Below are 25501 nucleotides of genomic sequence, written 5' to 3'. Positions count from 1 at the left end.
TGTAAATGCTTTTGATCACACCTCTGTTGTGATGTCTGCCTTACCCTGTCATTCAAGAGTATGTGACTTCCAGACTTATGTTATTTTCAGTGTTTGCTAATGCGGTACAGAGATTAGCAATGCCTTGAAATAGTGTTGCTTTTTTAATTCAAAATATTATTTGTTTTATTTAATACTTCAGCCCTCGCTAAAGTTACTTTTCATATTCTTCTGAAAATGTACAAAGTGAGAACCCCGATTCCTCCCCCTAGAGAATACATGCTAAGAAGTGGTTTCATCACCCCATGTGTGTTATAGAGGACTCTGGATAGAAACTGTGTGTTTGCATAGAGATGGTGTCAACCTCTACATTCCTAGATTTCGTATGTGGATTAAAAAATAAGCTTTAAAGTTAATGGCATTTGAGTCTCAGTATGTTTTTTTTTTCCTTTAAACAAAGTCTTTTTATTTAATTAGATTGTATTTTAACATACATGATCTAAGGTGTAGGTAGGAAATTCACTTAAAGGTCCACGCTGTCCTGGAATATGGCTGATGACAAGTTTAGTTACTTGCAGCGTGCATACTAGAAAGCCATCATATGAGAAGCCTATAATGTCAGCTCTCTGAAACTCTGTCTTCCTTTGTAGAGATTTCAGTTCAGGATATGGTTCATAACATCTGACTTGCTTAGGTGTAGGTCAAAACTTGGAACTTTTAATTGAATGTACTATTATTTTTCAAAGTGAAACACACTGTAATACAATATTTTTTCACCAGAAACATGGCATTGAAACTTTAGAGCTCTATCCTGCTGAACTCTCTCTTTTATTTCCAAGTAACCTAATGTTTCATAGAGTGAGAAGATGATTTTAAGTTTTAAGGAAGAAAAGAGTAGTTCCAGCAGGGAGAGCTTAACATACTCATTTTACTTAACCTTTATGTTATAAAACTTCTCTTAACCTTTTTTCAAAATGCAGAATCCAGATCTCCTATTGTTGGGTTCTATTCCAGGAGTAAAAGATTCTTGGAAAATTTTAATAAAAGGGTTAAGAGCAAGTCTCTTGTCATTCAGACCATTTTAATGGAATTTTCACTCAACTTTGTTTTCTACTCTGTACTGATTACTACAGCTGTGTGAAATCCATACTTTTCTTGGTCAAGAGACTCCTTTGGGGGGATCATTGGTATGATATTTTGTCTTCTTTAATGCCTCAGTGGACCTTGTAGATATGACTCAGAATTTTAAAATATATTATTCTAGTGACACTTAAGGTTTTTAGATGATTTTTGAGATATAACAGTACAGATTCCATCAGTACCAAACTTTTAGCACCATCACTTCAACCTTTGTCTTTGTTTGTTATTGAAAATGTATTTGGAAAAGATAATATAATTTATAATCTGAAATACTACCTAATTAGTTGAAGTTGAATTATTAGTCTGGCTTAAAGACTACAAATGTATAAAACGTGTTGATTTCCTGGAAGATTGATAATGCTCTAGTAAACTCTTACACAGAAGCTATTGTCATGAACTGTTCAACATGCTTTCCAGCTTTACCTGTGTGTCAGTCTATTCTGTGAACTTTAGCATTACCAATAGTAGAAAGATTCTTAAAAGAAGATGCTGACACCTTTGATGAATCTGTCCTATATAATAAGTCCTAATATTAAAGTTCTGTATGTAAAGATCTAATAGAGAAGAACACAGTCCAAATGAAGTGAAACCTGTTTTACTTCAGTGAATTATATGCAAATTAATTATAAATCAGTGAATTATATGGAAAAGGCATACATTTGCTAGGCAAATAAACGGAAAGGCTTTACTGCATAGTTAAATAGGTACATTGGGAAATTTGCAAATCTTTATAGGACTTTGAAATAAACCACTCAGTTATTTTACTAAATAAGACATAAATTGCCTGTGGAGATTTCTGGTTTTTCATATAATAGAAAAAGTGTAATTTTTAAAAAACATCAGAAATAATCTAGCTTCCAATTGACGAAAAAGTAATACTCTGAAATAGATTCAGTAAAATTAGTCTTTGTAAGATCTAACTGGTAAATGGATTGAATCATTTTAAAATGAGGTTGAACTTAATAATTGTGTATCTAAAATTACACTGGAATACAAAGTAATTGTCTTGAAGAATACTCCTTGGACCTCATGCTATTATCACTTAATAATAGCAGTTGTATTTAGAAATGACCTGGCCAGGATGATAAGCTCTCTGCTGCTCTGAAGGATAGTATTTAGCGTAGTAACCACCATAGTAGCAGCGTAGTGACTACCAGACGTTCTTACTGTGTTTGCTGTACAGCTGTTTTTCAGACTACAGTTGTGTCCTGAGCTGTAGTTGCCTCAAAGCGCCTTCATGATACTATTCTAAAGTGCCTGTCCTCAAATCTGGGTAGTGAAGTTCGTGAATTTGGTAATTCAGTTTCTTCAGAGATAATGAGACTGTTTTCCCTAAGGATATATTTATAAATAGTGAGTGGAAACTGAATCCATTCCCAGTTGTAATGCTTTTCCAATTCAAAAGTGATATGCATGTATGTGTCTCTTTCTAACCCTTCGAGCTTCTCTCTGTGTACGATTTAGGGTTACATTCCGAAAAGCAAATGGGAGATGGACACATCTGAGGCAAAGCTAGGTGGGTATTTCCTTTTTCCTGTTTTTATATGTGATACCTGATGGTAATGGTCATAGATCTTTCTGCTGTAAGAAGAACAAGTTCCCCCAAATCTCTGCTTAAACAAAGATTTTAGGCCTACCTTACTACATCCTCAGTCTGTTTTGCTGACTTTCATTTTATATATTGTGACAGAGTAAATGCAAATATGTGATAAATTTAGTAATAAAATATTGTCACTTCTAAAATCCATTCATTTATATTAATCAGAAATGTTGGTATAGATGAGATTTCTACCTTTATAAAAAAATATTTAACTGTAGTTCAAAATTGAAGTGGATTATGAATATTTTGGATAATAGTGATAGTAAAAATAATAAATATTGAAGTTTAAAAATTAATTAAAAAGCAGTTATTTTCTTTGTATAATAAAAGTTTGTAAGTGGGGGAGGTAGATATATAATTTAGGTTTTTGAGGAGCCTGGTTTCTAAGTTTCCATTAAAATTTTCCTCCAGCTGGTCTTTAGTGCAGGTTACAAGGTAAACTGGTGAAAATTATTGTCTAAATAAAAACTTGGAGTTGCTTAATGTGAGGTTCTTTGTCAAGTAGAAAATCACATATATCCAATGGATTTTCCACCAGTATTTTATGGTAATATTACATAACTTTTTTTTAAATCTCGCCTAAAGAGAACCATTTAATATGTTGATTAAGATGTATTAGTAAATAATTTAAGCTGGTGATATAAGATTTTTTTATTTATTTATTTTTTATTTTTTTATAAGATTTTTTTAAAAGCTGGACCATGCTACTGTATGAAGTATGACTGTTGGTCTCTGCATTTCTCTTCTGTAATTATGCTGTAACCCCCAGAGCTGAAGTAACCATAGAAACATACCTTAAATTTATAGAACAAATTTGAATAATTTAGCTGCTTCACTGTTTGGGATATACTATCTGTGTTTCTGACATCAGAGGGGTGCATTTTACACACAGTTGCATAGACTGTGCCTTTTATTGTGCCCAGTTGGTCATGTGAGCCATTGATGTTGACCAGATCTAATGTTAAAAGATAATTCTGTCAACAGTAGTATTACCATATTGTTGGGATAGATGCTTTGTTGCAAAGTCTAGACTTTTCTAGTGTACGGCATGTGAAAATTTTATGTGGTGGTTACTGACATATTCTTCCATTCGTCCTTCCTCTGTGGGAAATCCATTTTAATAATAACCAACTGTCTCCTTCCTGAACTTTTAAAGCATTCGAAAGTGCTTAAATGCAATTAAGTATGTAGGAAAATAATAACAACAAATTAGTTTTAAATAATAATGCTGTAAATATGTTTATTTTAACATTAGTTTAAATCTGAAGTTCTGTACTTATAGAATAACCTATAAGACTGTAAAATCATTTTCCTCTTTCCTGCTTTTCTAAATAGTGATTATCTTTTGGGGCAAAGAGAAATGGTAATTAAAGAGATATGGGAATTATACAATATTTTAGCTAAGCATATAATCTTTAAGAGGCCTTTGTAATATATTATCTAGGATAATGCTTTTTTTAACTTGAGCCAATCCACACTCTTACTTTCCTTTCTAAGATCTAAAGAGAAAGGAAAATGTAATTTAGTTACGATGATTATCCAAGATAATATGACATTAATCTTGATATCACTTTCCAGAAAAAATTCTGGCTGGTCTGCTATTTGCTTCTCAGAAAATACATTTAATACAAATTCAGTCCATTTTAGGTTTTTTTTTTTTTGGCTGTGAGGCTTGTGGGATCTTAGCCTCCTGACCAGGGATCAAATCTGCACCGCCTGTATTGGGAGGCCAAGTCTCAACCACTGGACTGCCAGAGAAGTCCCACAGATGCAGTCCATTTTAAAGACAATGCCAGAAATAGAGTTGTTAAATAAACCATTTCAGTTAAAGGCACTGAAGATCTAGTAATGAATCTAGGAAAGAAGTTCTTAAATGTTTGCAGCTGGGTTTTCGTTTGTGACAGTGATGTTCCATCTAATGACTCGCCTCTTGCACCACCTTGTTATCTTGAGAGCTAAATCATCTGTCGAGGAAGGAGTGTGAGCCTTCCTGGAAGTACTCCTCTGATATTGGTCCATGGAGCCAATTGAGAAGAAGAGCCTAAAGCACGAGGCTCTGTTCTTTTTTGTCACCTTCCTTATCATAACAAATTCAATAGATTTGACTACCAGGTACAACTCTATTTTACCAACATTTCTTAAATATCTCTTGGTAACATGATTATGCTGGGTGGACACGTGGTGGCATGTATTGAGCTAGACAAGCTGAATCTGTAACTGAGAAATTTTGACTTACAGATGAATTGGCAAATGAGAAAGTATTCACTTACTTGTAATCTTTCAAGCAACTGTTAAATCTTATTGTTGAGTCTTGATCTGTGTTCATTAAGTATAGTATTCAGTTCAGCCTGTGTGTGTGTGTGTTAAAGTAGAAGCAGTGTGATTTTAGGACAATTCAGATCTAGCCTGAGTTGCATCTGGCTTGGCTGTCATGGAATTGTTGAGGACTGTCTGTGACCCACTCTCAGGAGCACTTTGCTTCTTTTCCAGCTGGGACACAAGCGCCCTAAGGCAAGGGTGGTTGTTACAAGCCACATCAAATGCTAGGATTCAGCATTCAAGCTGCTTAAATTCCACTGACATGATTTTAGTTTCTCAAACAGTAAAAAACCAAAAGTATACTTGAGACTGTTGTCATCCTAATTTAGGTTTCTTCATATAGCTTACTTTTGCTTTTCTCATCTCAGCGTCATTTGTCTCCGTTTATGAGTTACTGTGTACTGGCCTTCTACATGTCAGGCAGTTTCATCTCTTCCCAGTTGGAATGTAATTATTTTGTATAGGCATGTAACCCTTGTGTGTTCACCATGAGCAAATTTTCAGAAATATCATTTATGTTTAGAAAACATATAGATGTATCTAAAAATTTTTTTCTGTTGTGCTATATATAATATACTGTTTTGAAGATATGGTAAAATCCTATGACATGCAGAGTTGGATATTTAAACTTTCATCTTCATCTTCAAACTTCATCTTTTAAATTCAAACCTCTGAAAATCATTAGTATGAGTGTATTGGATACCAGTCGTCTTCTGTAACTAACAAATACCCCAGATTCCTCTTCCCTTACCTTATGCCATACATCTGTGTGTTTGAGTTTCCAGGATGCCATGTGGAGGAGGTATGAACCTTTCTTCAGCTCCAAGAAGGAAACTTTAAACTTGTGTACAATAAAATTTCAAATTAAATATTACAAGCAAGGGTGTTCAGACTAGAAATGCATACTCTTCTGAACTTCCGTGTTACAAATGTGAAACTCCTGGTGTGTAACTCCTGTCATACACCCAGTGTATGAGGAAGAGTTCTTGTAGTTTTCACACTGTCCTTCTGTAATTGCTGCCTGACCATGTTCTATTCTTGGAATTGAAATATGAAATTTTCCTTTGAAGTATGTAAATGTCGAAGTTGATCTTACTAAGTTTGGAAATCCTTTGACGTTTATTCAATAAGTGTGTTGGAGCGGCTGATACTTTACACTATTCAACTGAGAACAGTTTTACTGTTTGTGGGCTTCACTGGTTTTTCTAATACCATATTCTATGTCCCTGTGCAATCAAGGTGTCACCTGTAAGATCTTGTGTAATACGGCCTGTCCTGTACATGTAGGTTAGAGCCCCTTGGTATGGCATGTGATTTACAGAGGAGGTTAGAAGACTGTTTCTGTTGCACTCATCCATGTTAAAAATTTGCCAAAGTGATATGATAAAAATTTCTTGAGTTTTGTAAAGTGTTGTAGTTTGCCTTGCTGATTTTTCAATAATATTGCTTTTATGGGGGTGGGGCTTAGGAAATAAAAGCTTTGACAAGTATGCAAAATCTTACTGGTTTTTGAGATCTGTATGGTATGCACAATTAGTTGTGTGTGTAACTTTTACATTTGAAGCATAAACTCATCTTGCCTCCTGCTTCCATTGTACTTTTCTTTCACGTTCTGTCTGCCTTGATGCCTAAAAGGTTTCTATTATATATACTCTTCACCATTTATGGAGTTAAATGGAGTGTGGTTATTGTATGTTTCTGAAGTGTGTAGGTTTTCCTTTATTGACCTACTTAATAATAGTATGTTTTTATAACTGTAGATGATCCAAAAGTTTAGTGCTTCAGTGTAGCCTTTATATATATATGTACATATATATGTGTCTGTGTGTGTATATATATATATAACTCATAATATTTCACATGTAGAATTCAAAATCACAACTAACAACCAATAAAACAGACTATACACATTTCCATCGTGTGTTCTTGAAGACACCTAAACTCATATCTCATAATTTCTGAATCAGCACTCCCTGTTAATTTAATTGATTAAAGTCTGGGGCCTTTGGAAAGCCTCTCAGATTGAGGATTCAGAAAGAAAATTCAGATCCAGCTACTTTGGCTGACTAGCCCTCAGCCTCAGAATAGTCAGCAGCACTTTAAAGTACAACCAAAGACAGTGGGGATTTGTATGATCAACTTACCTGTAAACGTTAACTTACAGCAAATCCTGTCACCAGTGGTCAAAATCCCAAGAAACTGTTCATCTAAAACTTTCCCAAGCATTAGCTTGGCTCATTAAGTTCTTATACTACCTGTTTTTCATGTAACACAATATCACACATGATTGCCGATCGAATGGGTGGTGTTAATGTTGTGTTAAAGAAACAAAAACAAAAAAGAATGGAAGAAGTTGCTTTTGGAAAAACTCAGCGTTGCTTTTCATCAGAACATGAGAGCTGAAGTGTGATTTTAGGTGGGTGGGGAGGATAAGGAGCCCAGTAAACAAGTGTCTTCTCTTGCTCTGCCCATATTTGCTACTTAAACCAGTATAGTAATGTAAAGGCTGCCGGTATGAACACCAGATAAAGAGTGGAAATTGCACAGAACTTGATATTATCTCAGCTAAGAAGAGAGTTTGGATCTGCAAGTGGTGCTGCTCTCGGAATTGCGGATGTGCCCTCCGACGGTGTTCCAGCCTTCTTTCCCCTTGTTTGTGTGTCGTGTGCAAGCTCACACTCTTCCTTAATGCTGCGGCTCTGTGTTTGTCCCTCAGACAAGCTGGATGGCTTGAGAACTGGCACAAAAAGGAAACGTGACTGGGAAGCTATTGCCAGCAGAATGGAGGACTATCTTCAGCTCCCTGATGATTACGACACTCGTGCTTCTGAGCCTGGGAAGAAGAGGGTAAGAGACCACGAGTGATTACCAACAGTTAAAGGCCTGTGTAGACATCTGGTTTTAGAAAGTTAAAGTCAGATAAACACGAATGCTATTTTTTTAGAGTGGTTTGGTTTATACTGCACCAGAGTTGGACACAACTGAAGTGACTTAGCAGCAGCAGCACCATATTACACATTTGCAAAAGAGACCTTACAAATTATTCGATCAAAATGTACAAATAACTTAAATAATGGAGAACAGAGCCTCACGTGGTTAGCACGTTATCAACCTTAAAGGAGTCTGGAATGGCTGCTTGTGCCATTTTGTCATGGAGCAAAAGAGTCAGGTGTGAAGTAGAGTACTGAAGAGAATCTGTGGAGCTTCTTAATGGATCAGATGTAGAGGGTCCAGGATGGATGGGCTCAATGGTGACGTTTCAGGATTCTGGCCATAAGCATTCCATGCATGTGGTACCATTTACTGAATTAGCGTAAAGTAGGGGAGACATATAAGTTTGAGAGTGAAAACTCAGAAGTTCAGCGAAGTACCAGTGAAGTTAGAAGTGGTAATAGGACTCGGGACTCCAAAATTTAGAAGTTCAGATAGAAGTAACTGTTTTAAGAAGGAAAGAATAGTCCATTGTTAAATGATACAGAGAAGACAGATAAACTGAGAAAAGAGAACTCACCATTGAATTTGGCAACATGGTGATTGTTGATGTCTGGTCAAAAAAAAAAAAGTCAAGCTTTCTTAGAGAGTTGAGGGGAGAAGCCACTTTCGAGCAGATTTGAAGAATAGGAAATGAGGAAGTGCAGAACAGCAAATGTAGATAAGTTTCTGAAGAAGCTTAGCTATGATAGGGAGCAAAATAATGAAGCCAAGATGTTAAATAGGTCTTCCACACAGATGGCAAATTAAATAAAAGTGATATTTGTGCAGCCTTTAAAACACAATAAAGTAAGAGGTATAACATTGTACATGGTCCACATAAAGCTTTTCCAGCTAGTCTGTCTTGATCTTTCTTTTAAGTATATACAGACCTACCATTCTTTTTAATTTATTTTATTTTTGGCTGTACCACACAGCAGTTTCCTGCCCAGGGATTGAAACCTGGGCCCTTGGCAGTGAAAGCGCCGAGTCCTAACTACTGGACTGCCAGGAATTCCCTACCCTTCTTTTTAAATGGCTTCCTAGTGTACCATCATTTGGTTGAATAATCAGTTCTTTATCCATTTCCTTATCAGTGGATGCTTATGCTGTTTTTATTTCATTGCTAATGTAATACTGTAGTGTAAGTTGTATGCGTTTGTCTTGGCAACCTTTTGGCAGTGTATCTCTAGGGTGTATTTTTAGCCTTAAAGCTGCAAACTCATAGAATATGATGTATCATTCTGACAGCTATTATGAGATTGTTTTCCAAAAAGGTTGCGCCTATTTATACACCCACATGTAAGTAAATCCCTGTTTTTTTCACACTTGCACAGGCAGTGTTATTACTGAACTTTTTAACTTTTGACAATCTGATAGGTGAAAAATGGTATCTCATTTTTCATTTCGCCAAGTAAGAATGAAATTGTTTATCATTTCTTTATCTTTACACATCATTTCTTTTTTTATAAATTCCCTCAGTACTTTAATAGTAAAAGATGTTTATTGTAAGAGAATGAAAAATGCCACTTCATTACTGTGGATACCATTACAGGGGACTCAAGCTTTCAAATAGTGCAGACAGTCCCTGGGCCTGCCCTTGTTTGTGTGTCTTGAGACCTGATTAGTGGCCTTCTATGTCTGGGTGGCCCAGCTCTACCCAGGGACTACGTGTCTTAATACCTCTTATTCCAGTTTTAAGGTTGGGGCAACAGAAGCAGAAATAGCTCTTTCTTGGGAATAATAATTTGGTATAACAGTGAATAATCTCAAGTAAGAAATATTTTTCTCTAGTTCATTTTTAGTTAGGTAACTATTACTCTCTTCAGTAGGGAGTGTGTAATCTCATATAGTTTACTCTGTAAGCTGAGTGGACAAAAGCGTGAGCTGTACACATCCTAGTTCATTAAGTGGCTCCTCTTTCCACTCCTCTCCCTGCCTTCCTTCCTCATTTCAAATTGTTTTTAACATTCAAACCATTTTCCAAAATCAACTTCTTGAGCACAAGGAAATCCTGCAGGTAGCATGGAATGCAGGACTCATTACTCATTCCTTTCCTGGAGTTGCTTGATTTCTATAATCCAGATTTTATAAATATTGGGTAGATTCCTGGGATTAATTTACACCGAAACACAAAGGTAGTTCTGTAGAATTGATCATACTAGAGTTTTACCAACGTGGCTAGGATTTAAAATATAATTAAAAAATTTTTTTTCCACTTGCTTAGTTTTGTATAAAATGACTTTAATTTATGTTTCTTTGATAACTGTAGAAAAGTGAATATTTCCCTAGTTTTGTTTGAGAACTCAAACGTTTTAGAGATATTTTTGGTGACAGTAGCTAAAATGTACACACACAAACTTCTGAGTATTGGTCAAGAGTTTTCTTTACTATACCTTTTTTTTCCCTTAACAGCTAAGGTAAATGGCAGAAAATTGAGATTGTAAATGTCAATAAAAGTACCTCTCTAGGAAGGTTAGGAGGGACACTTGACATTTCCAAAGCCATTTCTAGTTGCAAGTCATTATTCTGCTCCTTACATTTTTTTGTAATCATTTCATTCCTTTTACAGAATTGTATGTCTGTATGTCAGTCTGTGCAACTGCAGCCTCTTATATTTTCATTTCAGCTTTAAAATTTGGGGCATTTGTGCTGAAACATATTGCTTTTTTAAAAAATAACTACTTTTCTTCCTAATTCCGTATTCTTTATTTTATCTGAGTTTTAAAGACTTAGAATTTAAACTTCAGATTTAAAGTAACTTAGTTTACACAGGGCAAGATTGATTAGTGTATTTAAATCTGTTTTAAGGATGTACTATGGACTGTTTTCAGTCTGTTTCTTTGTTCGATGGCCACAATTCATCTGTCTGTCCATCCATCCATTCTTCATCCCCCTTAACCATAGTCATCTTTTGCTAAAATACGTACACTTGATCCCAATGAGAACTGAAGAGAGGGTCCATAAATTTGTCAGAATAAATACATCAGCATTAATGGGCAGAAAGCCCAAAGATCTTGGTATTCAGAAACCCACATTATTTATTAGGCTTTTTATTAAGCCTCATGAAGGAAATTGAGCCATAGGTTTTCTGCCCACAAATAAATCTACCTTAAAAAGTGTCAAGTGTTATCAGTGTTCCCCCACAGCTGTTACTTGTGTGTATTATCCTTAGCCAAGTGGTTGATAAAAACAATTATCAGGGGAAGAAATAAGAAGCCAGTCCTTTGATTACCATTCCTATAGACAGTAATAGGGAGGGTCATTTTACTTCTCAGAGCAGTTACACATTTCCAGGTACAGCGTGGATGAACGTGCTCTGGTTCCCTCTCCTTGTTATAGATCACAATCACAACAAATCACAAGCCATATTTAAAATACAGTCTCTGAAGCCTTTGGTACTAGGCAGCTGCAAAGCACAGTTATAAGTATTTTATCTTTTACAGGTTAAATCTGCTTATATTTTTAAAATTATTACTGTAATACATACAAATCCGTATTTTTAAAATATCAGAATACCAATAGAAAATGTCCCCGATTCATATATTTGTAGGGATAATCTTGCCATAAATGATATCAACTGAGTTTGTCTCTTGGTCTCTTTATCTCATCAGTAAAAGTAATGATACCAGGTCCCTGTTTTCTAAGAATAAATTTCAAAAACTTCTATTATGTGGAGATGAGACTCAGTCTTTGATCTAGGATGTTTATGGTCTGTTGGGGAAGGGAGATCTGTCAGTGGATAATTGCAATATAACGTGAAAGTTCAAAACTAGGCATGTCACATCTGGAAGTAACTCCAGGGAAGCAATGATTATTTGATTGGCAAAGGACAAGAGGGATAAAGCAGAGTTCATGCGAGGCGGATCAGGTTAGAGCAAAGACATTTTCAGGAAGAGAGTCTAGTTTGTGTAGGGTTACAGAGGTGGGAATGACCCAGTGTGCTCTGAGAGCTGAAAGTACTTTTGTAACTGGTGAGCTACAGTCCATGGGGTTGCAAAGAGTCAGACACAGATAGCGACTGAACACACATCTGTTAAGCGTCATAGGTACTGCCCAGAGATGCTGCAGGAGGACAGGGCCAGATCCAGAGGGACCTGTGCACTTGGATTTTATTCTGTAGGTTGGGCGAGGATTTAAAGCTGTGGCAGAGTGGACCAGAGGAAGTGAGAATGAAAGTAGGAAGACTAGGCAGAAGTTAGTGCTTTATTTTTTACTTAAGGTAAAAAATGAGGCTGGTGAATGGGAAAGGGGATAGGAGGTGGAGGGGACAGGGCTGACTTTTTCAGGAGCTGGTATGGCCAGGACTTGTGATTGACTAAAGTTTTCTTTCTGTAACTGAAGATGTATGACTGTCTTCAGTTCTCCAGTTAACTTCTAATTTTTTAAACCCCTGGCCTCAAATTAGTTATCCTACCCGTTAAACTATTCAGAAAGCTAAGAGACTCTGCGTATTTATTTTTTTCTAAAGCCCAGCCTAACACTGTGTTCTTTTTAGGTGAGATGGGCAGACCTGGAAGAAAAGAAGGATGCAGATAGGAAAAGGGCCATAGGTTTTGTGGTCGGACAGACTGATTGGGAGAAGATCACAGATGAAAGTGGTCACCTGGCTGAAAAAGCCCTCAATCGAACCAAATATATATGAAACTTAGTTTTTGAATGGAGTCATTACTCCTCTAAGGTAAGGGTACACGATCATGTAAATAGCCTACTGTGTGTTGTTTTGAAGAGTCTGAGATAAAGAAGACAGCATGCTTTGCTAAAAATGCTTCTCTTCCTATATTATTTTCTGGTTCTAAGAGTAAGTATGTGCCAGTTGCCAGCATTTATAGTACAGGGTATTAGAAAAGGAAGCAATTTTCTGCAACCTGGCTTACTTATAAAAATCTAAGACTTAAGAGAAGCTTGAATTCTGTAGATCTGGGAAGGAGTGACGTGATGAGAGACTGAGGTCTGCTGAGTTTTCTGTCTGTCCTTCCCGCCGTGACAGCCTTTTCTTTTCTTTGCAGGTGGTTCGCTTTGAGGTGATCTGAAGCCACGGCCTTCTGGAGCTTCGTTGTGTGTCCCCTTGCTTCCACGTTTCAGTTTTTGTTTTGTTTCTACTGCTTTAGTTTTTTAAAGTTCTCCAGTGTCCCCGAGAGGTATTAGAGTCTTGCTCGACTTGAACAAGACATTAATCTTTCTTTTTAACTGCTTTGGGGAGGGAGGGAGTGATAGCGTAACTGCTGAAGCCAGGTGGAGATGTGCTGGAGGACTCCAACAGACAGTGTTTCCTCCACTGTACAGTTGTCACAGACTATCTCTATCATCATTGCTTTGTGGCTGTTTTTGTTTTTTACTGTATGTAACTGGTAGCTGATTGTACTAGGATTAAAAAAAATAAACTTTCATGATAAAGCCATGAGATTCATGGGCTATATAGCATGAGCCCCTTTCTCTTGTTTTCTTAATTTTATTTTTATTGCTTTTTTAATATGGTGTGTTCTGATTACATGCTAGTTGAACATCTTAAAAACCTCGTTCGCATCTATGATTCCGTAACGCATGTTGTAAACACAAGGCTCAGCAATGTTCACAACACTTATCTTTGTTTTATAGCTGATTTCTTTTTCTGTCTTTGTGTCTTGAAGACTAATAGAGACAATTTCAAATATTTATCTGTTCCCTGGAGCACATCTGTTCTGTATCATGATGTTTTATTGTCGTCGTTGTCGTTTTGATCCTTTTTTGCTCTTCCCTATTTTCTTTTCCTTCCTCTTTTTACTTTCTCCCTTCATGTTCTCTAATGTTTTGATTTTTCTCTAATCTGACTTTGACTCCTGGGTGGACAAAACTGATGTACTCTATGAAGCTTTGGAGCTTGTTGCCTGACTGCTGAACTTGAATTGTTGGTTTTTTAAGCCAAGATTGCAGGGCAGGAATATGGCAATGCAGAGCGCTCTGGCAGGCAGCCTTTAAGTCTGTCAAGTTTTCAGGTTCTTGCCAGATTGTTCATTATTGGAAAGCATGGCCTTCTGCTTAAAATTTTATCTCTTGTGAATGGTACCAGGTGGAGCCTAGAAATTGCATAGAGCTAAAACCCAAGTATCGTTCCTGTTTAAAAAGAGAAAAGGAGCTCCTTTCCCTTTTTCATTCTGCAAAGGAAAAAAAAAAGTTGTTTCCAGCATGAGAGAAGACTGAGAAGAGACTTCTTTCTCAAGCATCATTTCCACTATGTAATCTAACTCAGTAAGCTGCAAATTTGTTTACAGAAGGCTTGAATATTTTGAAATGTTTACCTTTGTCTAAAAAACCAAAAAACATTTTCGTTTTATTTCCTACATTAAATGTTGTGTGAATAGAGATAATGTTGCCATTCACATATTAATAGTATTATTTTGGGTTCAAGAACTTCAAAGCACTGAAGACTAGTGGGAAATTCTGATGAATTTCTATACTTTTTAATGTTTCCTACAATTCTGAATGTTTAACGTAAGAGGCTTTATGTTATTAACAAGTCAATATTGAATGTATAATTCGCTACATTAAGTAACTTCTGGTGTTTGTAGTATTTGAGAAACTACTTTGGTTGCTTGCTGGCCGACGGTACGTTTCTATGTAGTGATCTTTCTCAGTCACCTTTATTATGTTGAGTGAAGGTACGTCAGAAGATGGTCAACAGAACTATTGTTTATACAAAGACCAACCTACTAATTATTGAATCTACCAAATGTATGTTTTTAACAAAAAATTTCTAGAATGTGCTCTTTAGTTCAGGAGGTAGGTATATACATATTCTTATAGAAGATGCTTTCCTTCCATTTCTTAACCTTTTTATGTTCTAACAGCATTCAGAATGCCAGTGAAATGAGAAGTGGTCATCACTCACGAATCACTTTCAGTCTGTCATGTTTTTGCCTTGCAGCCATGGCTTTGTGTCTGCGGTCTTACTCCAAGAGGTGGTAGGGAAAAGTGAATGGGGTCAGAAATAGCTTCTGCTGATTTTCAAAAGATACTGATTAATATTGCTGTTAGGTGTTGAACATAGAATGTTTCCTGCTTTAGGAAATTGGTATAATATAACCCAGTGAGTGGGATTAATAAGAGAAAGATCAGGCACCATAAAGCAAGTATTAGTCTGTTGACGTTTGAGGTTGCTAGTCTGATACAGAACTGGTAAGAAATTCTTAAATTTACTTTATCACTTGAAGCAGAATAGAAGAGAAAGATCAGGACTATGTTGGAGAAATTTGGTGTGAGCACAAATTACCTTAGAACACAAATATTCTAAGTTTATTAAGAGATGCCCTTGGAATACAAAGAACTGAACTTTGGTTGCATTTATTTGCTAGCATTTTACAAACATGTTCAGAAAGCTGCTTGGTATTTTTTATTTTAAGCATATTAAGTTTATTTAAAATTGGTACTTGCCTTATACAAAATAGTCTGATGTTGGAAAAGTTCCAGTTATCTTTTAATGTTTCAGATCTTTTAAACTAAATGTAAAACCTCTTTCTGCAGTAGTTGAATTCTACCTGTAAACTCCCTGTGCAAGTAACGTGGATAAGATGCAGAAATCTTTCTATTGGGGAATTGTTTATTTAGGGTTAAGCTGGCATGTTCAAAATATGTTGTGACTGATTACAGAAACTGAAAGCTGTTGGGTAGTCTGCTTGTTGACACGTAATTGATTCACATAATTTTCTAGAAGTTTGTATTTGGTTAAGATGTCAATGGTTAATTCAGAAGGTTTTTTTCTTTTGGATAAAGATAAAATCTTAAATTTACTGGCTGGATCTTAAATTTACTGACTGGGTTCATGTCCCTTGTGAAAATTCTGATTATTGATTGACCACATCAAAGTAAGCTCCGTTTCATTTGGAGACTAAGTATTACATTCTGAATTGGAGTGACTAAAAATTTATTTCTTTGAAGGCACCTCCACTTCTTTTGTAAAGTATTTTATCTTCTAGCTACGCAAGGTGCAGATATTTTGGTAATAATAGACATCTGGAGTCAGCTTACTACTAGGACTGTAAAAGTAGCAGGTTGTCAGCTATAAAGAGACCATTCAGATGTTTCAGACTGGATTTTAGAATTCAGAGTAACCAAAACTGAGATGAATTTTACTAGGCTAAAGAAAAATGATTCCTCATTTCTAGCCTTGACCGGTCCTAATACACATTCAGGTTCCTTTCTTGAAAGCTGTATGATCTTAAGTTATTAATCAAGTTAGAAAGTAAAAATCAACGAAACTCACTTATCAAAGGTCTCTGTGAGGAGCAAACCAGATAATGCTTATAAAACTGCTTGGCACAGCACCAGGCTCAAAAATTGGTAACTGGCCATCAATCATTATTTTTTTGACTTGTTCTTTCATGTGTGCTTTTAAAATTAAAACTTTTCACTTGGCTTGAAGGTAACTGTCACCTTTTATAGTTAGCTACCGTAACTGAGCTAGGCCATATGAAATAGTGTGGTGAGTGTAGGTTGGAAGAGTAATAATTTAGAAGCATTTTCAGGTAGCCACTGAAACTGATCTTCAGAATCAGTATGGAGATTTGTTTAAAGGAATCACTGAGGTGCAAAGGCTCATTAGTAAGTACCCAGGAGGAAAGTGAAAGTGTAAGTCACTCAGTTGTGTCCAACTCTCCCCAACCCCATGGACCGTACAGTCCATGGATTTCTCCAGGCCAGAGTACTGGAGTGGGTAGCCTTTTCCTTCTCCAGGGGATCGTTCCAACCCAGAAAGGGATGAGTACTAATGGAAAGCTGTTGCCAGACCACACGTGTGAACAAAGGTGAAGGCGCTGAAGCGTTGATTTGCCTTGTCACATATTCAAAAAGCAAATAGTAATTTTTATGAATAAGTAATACAGTCATATGACATAAAATCCAGAAGGTTTAACATCTTTCCATCCCCGTCCTCAGCCTCCCACTATCCTGTCTACAGAGACAACCAATGTTGACTTTCTTTTGTGTCCTTTCAGAAAAATTCTGTGGATAAGCAGTTAATTTCGCTTTACCCAAATGGCAGGGTGCTGCCCGCGCTGCCGTGCCGTTTCTGTTACAGTGTCCAGGAGGGCTTCTGGTCACACGGGAACAGTCCCATTCTCATTCGGCTCCTACTCTCCTCTCCCCCTTCTCCCTCTCTTCCCTTTCTCCTCCTCAATCTTCCAAAGGTACCTTCTAATTATAAGGAGCTTCACTGACAATTTTTAGAAATTTACCTGTATTTCTGTTCTCTACAGGTAAATGGCACAGAATATGTAATTATTGTATGGATCTGTCTGTATACATTTTTATCACATGTAGGTTTTTATATCGACCCCTGTCTTTCTCTGACTCCTGCCGCCGCCTCTGACCCTAGGCAACCACTAATCTGTTCTCCATTTCTGTAATTTTATCATTTAAAGAATGTTCTATAAATGAAATCATATAGTAGGTAACCTTTGGGGATTGGTTTTTTTGGCCTTTTTCACTTGCTGTAATTCCCTTGACGTTTATCCAGGTTGTTATGTGTGTTATCAGTAGTTTGTTCTGTTTATTGCTAGCATTCATAAATGCTGTTAATGGGTGGAATCAATAGCATTCCATCCCATTCTCTTTTCTAGCTGTAGAATGTTTTATGTCTTTATCGTAATGTAGCTCACCAGGTCTCTGTTGATGGATTTAAGCTGTCTTTTGCTGTTATAAATTGTGACTTTTATATACTGTTATCATTACACCACTCCTGTACTTGCCTGATTTCTAGCAATGAAGGAGCACTAGTTACAGCATCATTTACATAGGCATCCTTGAGGGTGACAGGTGCTTAAGAGCCAGCACAGCACATCACAGCGATGAACTGTCAAGGGAACTGACAGTAACGAAATGAAAAAGGCAAATCCTGTTTCCTGGAAAATCCTACAGTATAGAGTTCTGACAGAGTAAAGAACCCCAGTGGGTCTTTGAGGGCTTAGAGTGGCCAGAGACTGATGGGTTCCCGGTCCACACATAACAGAGTTTAGACCTTAGTTCACTCTCTTTTTACCTAGTTATTTATGCTTCTGCATCTCCATGGCTGATCTGAACTCAGTTCTCGGCTCTATTGCCTTCACATCAGACTGTAGTCAGGGAGCATCCTCAGGACTGAGTTATGGACAGCCCTCGGTCTGCCAGCAGGAATTTGCACTTGTGATACTAGGAAAATCCATAGACTTAATGGTTTACTTTGTAGTTGACGAGACTTGACTTTGACTCCTATACCCAAGTTTGAATTTTCTACCAGAGATTCACATTCTTAGGTTTGACAGTACTGATGTAGATTATAGCTCCCTTTCCTATGATATCTGAAGAATTAAAATAATTTCTTCCACTATGACTTGAAATCCCACTCGCAGGTCTATTGTTTCTGACTGAGTTCCTACTTCTTGGCATGTCTAATTTTTTTTTTTTTTTCTTTTACAGCATCTAGCTCAGTACATGGCTCATTTATCTGTAGAGTGAATAAATAGAGGGGATATCTCCTATCTGTATGGCAGTGGTCACTCATTCAGAGTCGGACAGGTAACAGATGTGTGAGGCAGAGGGTGGAGATTGTGGCAAACTGGAGAACAAGGTAGGTCCTGTTACAGGGTACACAGTACCTGCTCGGCCACAGACTGGCCATCTGGGGATTTGGGTCTTGTGTTGCCAGATTTTTCTAGGATTTCCAGAGAAGTGAGAAAACTGGATTTTTTGTGAGATCTTCAATATATTAGCACCAGAAAATTTTGTTTCTTGTTTGGTTTTTTGGTAAGTGCTTCAGCCCACACTGCCTACCTGTCATTTCATACTTGAAGGCTGCCAAGTTGAAATTGTTGATATTTAGATAAGAGGTTGAAGAGGCCTTAAAAGTTCATTCTTGTCAAGTTCCTTCATTTTACAGATGAGGTTTCTGAGGCTGAAAGAAGAGAAGTGACTTGCTCAGTTACTTGATGGCAAAAGAAGGCTAAATCTTAGTTTTCCTGGTCTGTTTCTTATAGGAGTAAGTATGTTTTCTGTACTTTATAATTGCTTACGTAAGGCAACTAGCCTATTTGCTTTGGCTCCGATGACAAGTGTTATTCCTTCACTGAGAAGTTCCCTATTACCTGCCTTATTACGGACAGATGCATTCAGCTTGGCAATGAAGTCTGTCAACAACATCGTCCAAACTACCTCTTTGGCTTCCTTTTCCACTTCTCTTGCCACATGCGCAATAACGGCAGGTGCATTGTGTGGCTTACCCTCAACACTCCGTAAAAATTCTTGGTTTACTGCCTCCTTTTTATCTTATCTTTTAGAAATTGTACCTGTCTTAAGGCCCAGCACACATGCCGCCTTCTTCCTGAAGCTTTCCTGTCTTGCTCCCTCCAGCTCTCATAGGGCTTTGCTTCTGTTGATATTTGTTCTGTGATCTTCTCTTACTTTGCCTTTCTAGGAGAGTAACTTATATACTTCTCTATTCCATTTCCCCCATCTGTTCCCACTCCCAAATGCAAGCTCCTTGAGGGTAAGAGCTGTTTTATTCATCTTCATCCTTATAACACTGAATATGCAGTACCTGTTAGGTATAGTTGGTACTCAGCAAGCATATTTATTTATTTTTTCAGTTAACATATTTAGAATTGATAGCATGGTATATTTTAAATATGAAGTTAATTCAGTAAAAATTTATGTAATTCACAAAACTCCAATTTTTGTTTGCTTCTTCACTGCTTCTCTATCTTTTGGTTGATGACATATGCATAAGTATTATATAAATCAGACATCAGATATTCAAATGCCTACTATGGACAGGAAGATACCATAAGTGAGAGAATTGGCCAATAGTTTCATAGTGGCATGCTAAGTTCTATTCTTTCATCCGAAACACACTGTTTTGTTATTGGACCTGTCAAAATATTCTTATAGAAAAATATCCTCTTTCCCATTTTTCTTGAAACATCGGACATTCTGTATCATTAGCTTTCCCACATTTGGTAGGAATGTAAGTACAAGTATTTTCTTCCTAACCCTATTATGACAAAACCAGCAATGGAAGCAGAGCACTGTGGGCAGCTGACTCTCAGCCTTAGTACTGAAGAGGCAGTAGGGCATGGTGGGGCCTAGGATGTTGCAGAGTGCTTTCCCTGTCTCACTGCGATAGTTCTTCCCCAGCCATGGTTGCCATGAAGTAAGGTAGACCCAGTGTTGCCAGATGAAGGGGAAGTGGAAATCTGGATCTTTGTGTGAAGTAGTCTTTGCAAAGTACCATGAGGACAATACAGTAGATGTAAAACAAATCACATCTGGAAGTGACATACTTCAGCCATCATTTTGGGACATATACCATAAGGGATGGTGAATCCTGGCACTAAAGAAGATATCTATAGGAAAGGAAACATCAAGTTATATCACATAGATGGCATAAAAATATTTTGACAAACACCTTTTGACTGATATTTTGGAGTGAGCAGTTCTGTTTTCCTTGAGCCAGATGGTAACACATACATAATGTACTGATGCTGAATTTGCAGTGGGTTGATTTTTATCCATTTCTTGCTTTGACGTGGAAGCATGTGAATTGCCCCTCTCCTTGGCTAACATCCTTCCAATGACTCCATTTATCAAGATGCAGGTAAGCACCTTATGTGTGCACAGTTAAATAGTGGGCACACACTCCTGTCCCAGAGAAAGAAGATAGCAAGAATTCCCTTTGGTTAAGTGAAACTGCTAAGCAGCCATACTTGGATGCAAATTTGAACCAGAATGTTTTCTTAATTCTCCATTGTGTTCTGTTATTTCCACTGAGGAAAGAGGATGCATGTCATTACAGCTTCTTTGGCACCTATCCATGTCAAGGTGGGTATACTTTTGATATATTTGATTTCTTAAGTATGTTTTGGGGCATTATCTTTTCCAAATTCTCTTCAGCCATAAAATATAAGCTCATTATTTTTAAAAGTGTATCAGAGATAATACTAAAACCCTCCATTGAGCAACAAACACCTTAAAGTCTTAGAAGTAGTTACTGTTATCATTTTGGAATGTGGCTTTCCAAACCATTTTCTGTGCATCTTAATGACCCAGATAACCACGATGGTGTGGTCACTCACCTAGAGCCAGACACCCTGGAATGTGAAGTCAACTGGGCCTTAGGAAGCAATACTGTAAACAAAAAACTAGTGGAGGTGATGGAATTCTAGCTGAGCTATTTCAAGTCCTAAAGATGATGGTGTTAAAGTGCTGCTCTCAGTTTGTCAACAAATTTGGAAAACTCAGCAGTGGCCATAGGACTGGAAAAGGTCAGTTTTCATTCCAGTCCCAAAGAAGAGCAGTGCCAAAGAATGTTCAAACCACTGTACAATTGCGCTCATTTCACATGCTAGCAAGCTAATGCTCAAAATCCTTCAAACTAGGCTTCAACAGTATGTGAACTGAGACCTTCCAGATGTATAAGCTGGATTTAGAAAAGGCAGAGGAACCAGAGATCAAATTGCCAACACCTGTTGAATCATAGAAAAAGCAAGATAATTCCAAAAAAAAAAGTCTACATCTGCATCATTGACTATCCTAGTATTTGACGGTGTGGGTCACAACAAACTGGAAAATTCTTTAAAGAGATGGGAATACCAGGTCCTTCCTTGTCTCCTGAAGAACCTGTATGGGTCAAGAAGCAAGAGTAAGAATCAGACATGGAACAACGGATTGGTTCCAAATTGGGAAAGGTGTACAACAAGGCTATATATGGTCACCCTGCTTATTTAACTTACATGCACAGTACATTGTGAAATGCTGGGCTGGATGAATCACAAGCTGGAATCAAGACTGCTGGAAGAAATATCAAAAACCTCAGATATGCAGATGATTCCACTCTAATGACAGAAAGTGAAGAGGAACTGAAGAGCTTCTTGATGAGGGTGAAAGGAGAGTGAAAAGGCTGGCTTGAAATTCAACATTCAAAAAACTAAGATCATGGCATCCAGCCCCATCACTTCATGGCAGATAAAAGGGGCAAAAGTAGAAGCAGTGACAGATTTTATTTTCTTGGGTTCCGAAATCACTGTGGACAGTGATTGCAGCCATGAAGTTAAAAGACGCCTGCTTCTTGGAAGGAAAGCTATGACAAATCTAGACAGCATATTAAAAGGCAAAGACATCACTTTACTGACAAAGGCCCATATCATCAAAGCTACAGTTTTTCCAGTAGTCCAGTACAGATGTGAGAGTTGGGCCATAAAGAAGGCTGAGCACCAAAGAATTGATGCTTTCAAATTGTAGTGCTGGAGAAGACTCTTGAGAGTCCCTTGACATGCAAGGAGATCAAACCAGTCAATCCTAAATGAAATCAAACCCTGAATATTCATCAGAAGGACTGATGCTGAAGCTGAAACTCCAATATTTGGCCACCTGATGTGAAGAGCCAATTCATCGCAAAAGACCCTGATGCTGGGAAAGATTGAAGGCAAAAGGAGAAGAGGCGGCAGACCCTGAATATTCATCGGAAGGACTGATGCTGAAGCTGAAATTCCAATATTTGGCCACCTGATGTGAAGAGCCAACCCATCGCAAAAGACCCTGATGCTGGGAAAGATTGAAGGCAAAAGGAGAAGAGGCGGCAGAGGATGAGATGGTTAGATAGCATAACCAACTCAATGGACATGAATCTGAGCAAACTCCAGGAGATAGTGTAGGATAGAGGAGCCTGCCTTGCTGCAGTCCATGGGGTTGCAAACAATCAGACATGAATTATTGACTGAACAACAACAAATATACGTGTATCTATAAGGATATATTTTTATTTTTTCAGTGAGTGATATTCTTTACACATTGTTTTGCAGACCCACCTTGTCATATACATGTACACACTTTATGTATGTGTATATCCTATTACATGTATATAACAGATTATTGTATTTTCCCTTATTTGTGACAGTTTTTACTGTCATAACAATGTTGCATTGAACATCCTTGTAAATGCCCATTTCGGGGGTATAATTTCCTATTTTCCAGATAAAAAAGTAATTGAATTACTGGGCTACAAGGAAACAATCTCTTTTTTAATGTCCTCCTAATAATTATATATATGTATGTGTTTTAGAGAAAGTCCTAATTTAATGTCCAGGGTTTCAAAAGAAATGCTTTTGAGGGGTATTTTAGAATTCTAGTTTTATATTACTACTCTCATTTGATGTCTGACTTTTGAATCAATTTGAAATTGATACAGGTAAGCAAAATAGGCTCTAGGAAGTAGCCATGTTCAAAATTAGTAAGCTTTTGAGTGACGTGTTTCAATGGTGGGGAAATGAAATTTTCAATTGAGAAAATAATCTTCCTTAATCATGAAGTTCTTTTTTCCAAATCTTTTTCTGCTCCCTTGGGAATTACAACAACTGGATCCATAGGAGGTGTGAAAATATTTTTTCACATCACACATTTTTAAAAATACTAGTTTGAATAATCCTGGAAAGTGTAGGTTTTTATACTGTGCCCTTACAAATCTTTTTAAAAGAATGTTCTTTAATACAAATTACTAATACCAGAAATGAAAGAGATTCAATGGACATTAAAAGGATAACAAAGGAATACTGTGAACAACCCTTTGCCCACAGGTTTGACATCTAGATGAAACAGATCAATCACTTGAAAGGCACAATCAGCTAAAACTCACACAAGAAGGTATAAATTTGAATAGACCTGTGCAGTATCTATTGGTTTGTCCAAAAAGTTTGTTTGGGTTTTTCCACATGATTGTGCAGAAAAACCCAAAGGAACTTTTTGGCCAACCAGTATTCTAAAAATCAATAAGTATTAGCCTTCCAAACCAGAAAGCACTGGGTTCAGATGAATTCACTGGAAATTTTGTCAAACACTTAAGAAAGAAATTACATCAATTCCTTACGATCTCTTCCAGATGATAGAAACAGAGGGAATGCTTAACATTATGAGGCCAGTTATTCTAATATCAAAACAAAAAACATTACAAGAAAACTGCAGACTACAGCCCTCTCACATGAAATACAGAAATCCTCAACAAAACATTGAGGATCCAACAATGTAGGAAAATAATTATATACTATGACCAAGTGGGAAATATAGCAGCTATGCAAGGCTGGTTCAACACATATGAATAGATGTGGTAGAAGCATCTAACAGAATCCAACACCCATTTAAGATAAAACCCTCAGTTAACAAGGGATAGAGGGAACTTCCTTAACTTTATAAAGAATGTGAAAACCCTACAAACTAACATGTTTCATCGTACTTAATGATGAGAGACTTGAGGCTTTCCCACTAAGATCATGAGCAAGACAAGGATGTCCCCTCATACCAGCACTTTTCAATGTTGTATCTGATGTCCTAGTTAATGCAGTAAGGCAAGGAAACAAAATGTATATACATTGGGAAGGAAGAAAGAAAACTTTGTGTATAGAAGATGTGGTTATTTCTGTAGAAAATCTGAATCAACAAACTCCTGGAACTAAGAAGCAATTATAGCAAGGTTGCAGGGTACACAAGATTGATACATAAAAGTCAGTTGCTTTCCTGTGTACCAGCAATAAACAAGTAGAATTTGAAATTTAAAACAATACCATTTACATTAGCACCCCCCCCCAATGAAGTACGTGGTATAAATCTGATATGACATGTACAAGATCTATATGAAGAAAATGAACTCTGATAAATAAATGCTGATATTCCATGTTCATGGATAGAAAGAGTCAATATTGTCAAGATGTCAATTCTTGGACTTCCCTGTTGTCCAGTGGTTAAGAATCTGCCTGTCAATCCTGGGGACACAGATTTGATCCCTGATCTAGGAAGATTCCACATGTTGTGGGGCAACTAAGCATGTGTGTCTCCAATACTGAGCTGGTGCTCCGGAGCCCGTGAGCCACAACTGCTGAGCCTGTGTACCCTCGAGCCAGTGCTCCGTGAGAAGAGAAGCCTCTGCACTGAGAAGCCCGTGTACTCTTGAGCCAGTGCTCTGCAAGAAGAGAAGCCTCTGCACTGAGAAGCTTGTATACCACACCTAGAGAGTAGCCCCTGCTGCCTGCAACTAGAGAAAAAAGCCTGCTCACAGCAGTGAAGACCTAGTATAGCCAAAAATGAAGAAAAAAATTTTTAATGGATGTCAGTTCTTTCCAAATTGATCTATAGATTCAATGCAATCCCAATCAGAATTCAGCAAATTTTTTTGTGGATGTCAACAAACTGATTCTAAAGTTTATATGGAGAGGCAAAAGATCTAGAATAGCTAACAGTATTGAACAAAAACTCAAGGACTAGTCCTACTTACTTGAAGCTGAACTTCAAGACAGTGTGGTATTTATGAAGGAACAGACAAAAATAAATACATGGAACAGAATTGAGAGCCCTAAGTAGACCCACATGAATATATAATCAGCTGATCTTTGACAAAGGAGCAAAGGCAATGTAACAGAGCAAAGATGGTATTTTCAGCAGACAGTGCTGAAACAGCGTTGACATGCAAATAAGTAAATAGATACAGACTTAAGCCCTTCACAA

At 37.1% G+C, this 25501-nt stretch overlaps 1 protein-coding gene across 2 annotated transcripts in view; it reads left to right on the top strand.

The window, feature by feature from the left end:
• YLPM1 (YLP motif containing 1) overlaps positions 1–14364 on the top strand; it is a 66565-nt gene extending 52201 nt beyond the window's left edge. The window contains exons 18-21 of one of the 2 annotated variants that reach the window (XM_005900981.2): positions 2584–2635; positions 7755–7885; positions 12507–12689; positions 13018–14364. In XM_005900981.2, the coding sequence (XP_005901043.2) occupies positions 2584–2635; positions 7755–7885; positions 12507–12653 (330 nt within the window). In that variant the 3' untranslated portion in view covers positions 12654–12689; positions 13018–14364. Of the gene's footprint in view, positions 1–2583; positions 2636–7754; positions 7886–12506; positions 12690–13017 lie in introns of those variants that run through there. The other variant, XR_011465589.1, reaches the window with a different exon arrangement.
• The last annotated feature ends 11137 nt before the right edge of the window (positions 14365–25501 follow it).

The sequence above is a fragment of the Bos mutus genome, chromosome 10 (genome assembly GCF_027580195.1).
Source record: "Bos mutus isolate GX-2022 chromosome 10, NWIPB_WYAK_1.1, whole genome shotgun sequence".
Taxonomy (NCBI): Eukaryota; Metazoa; Chordata; class Mammalia; order Artiodactyla; family Bovidae; genus Bos; species Bos mutus.
The sequence above is the reverse complement of the archived record's forward strand: the minus strand, read 5'-3'. Positions and strand labels throughout refer to the sequence as shown.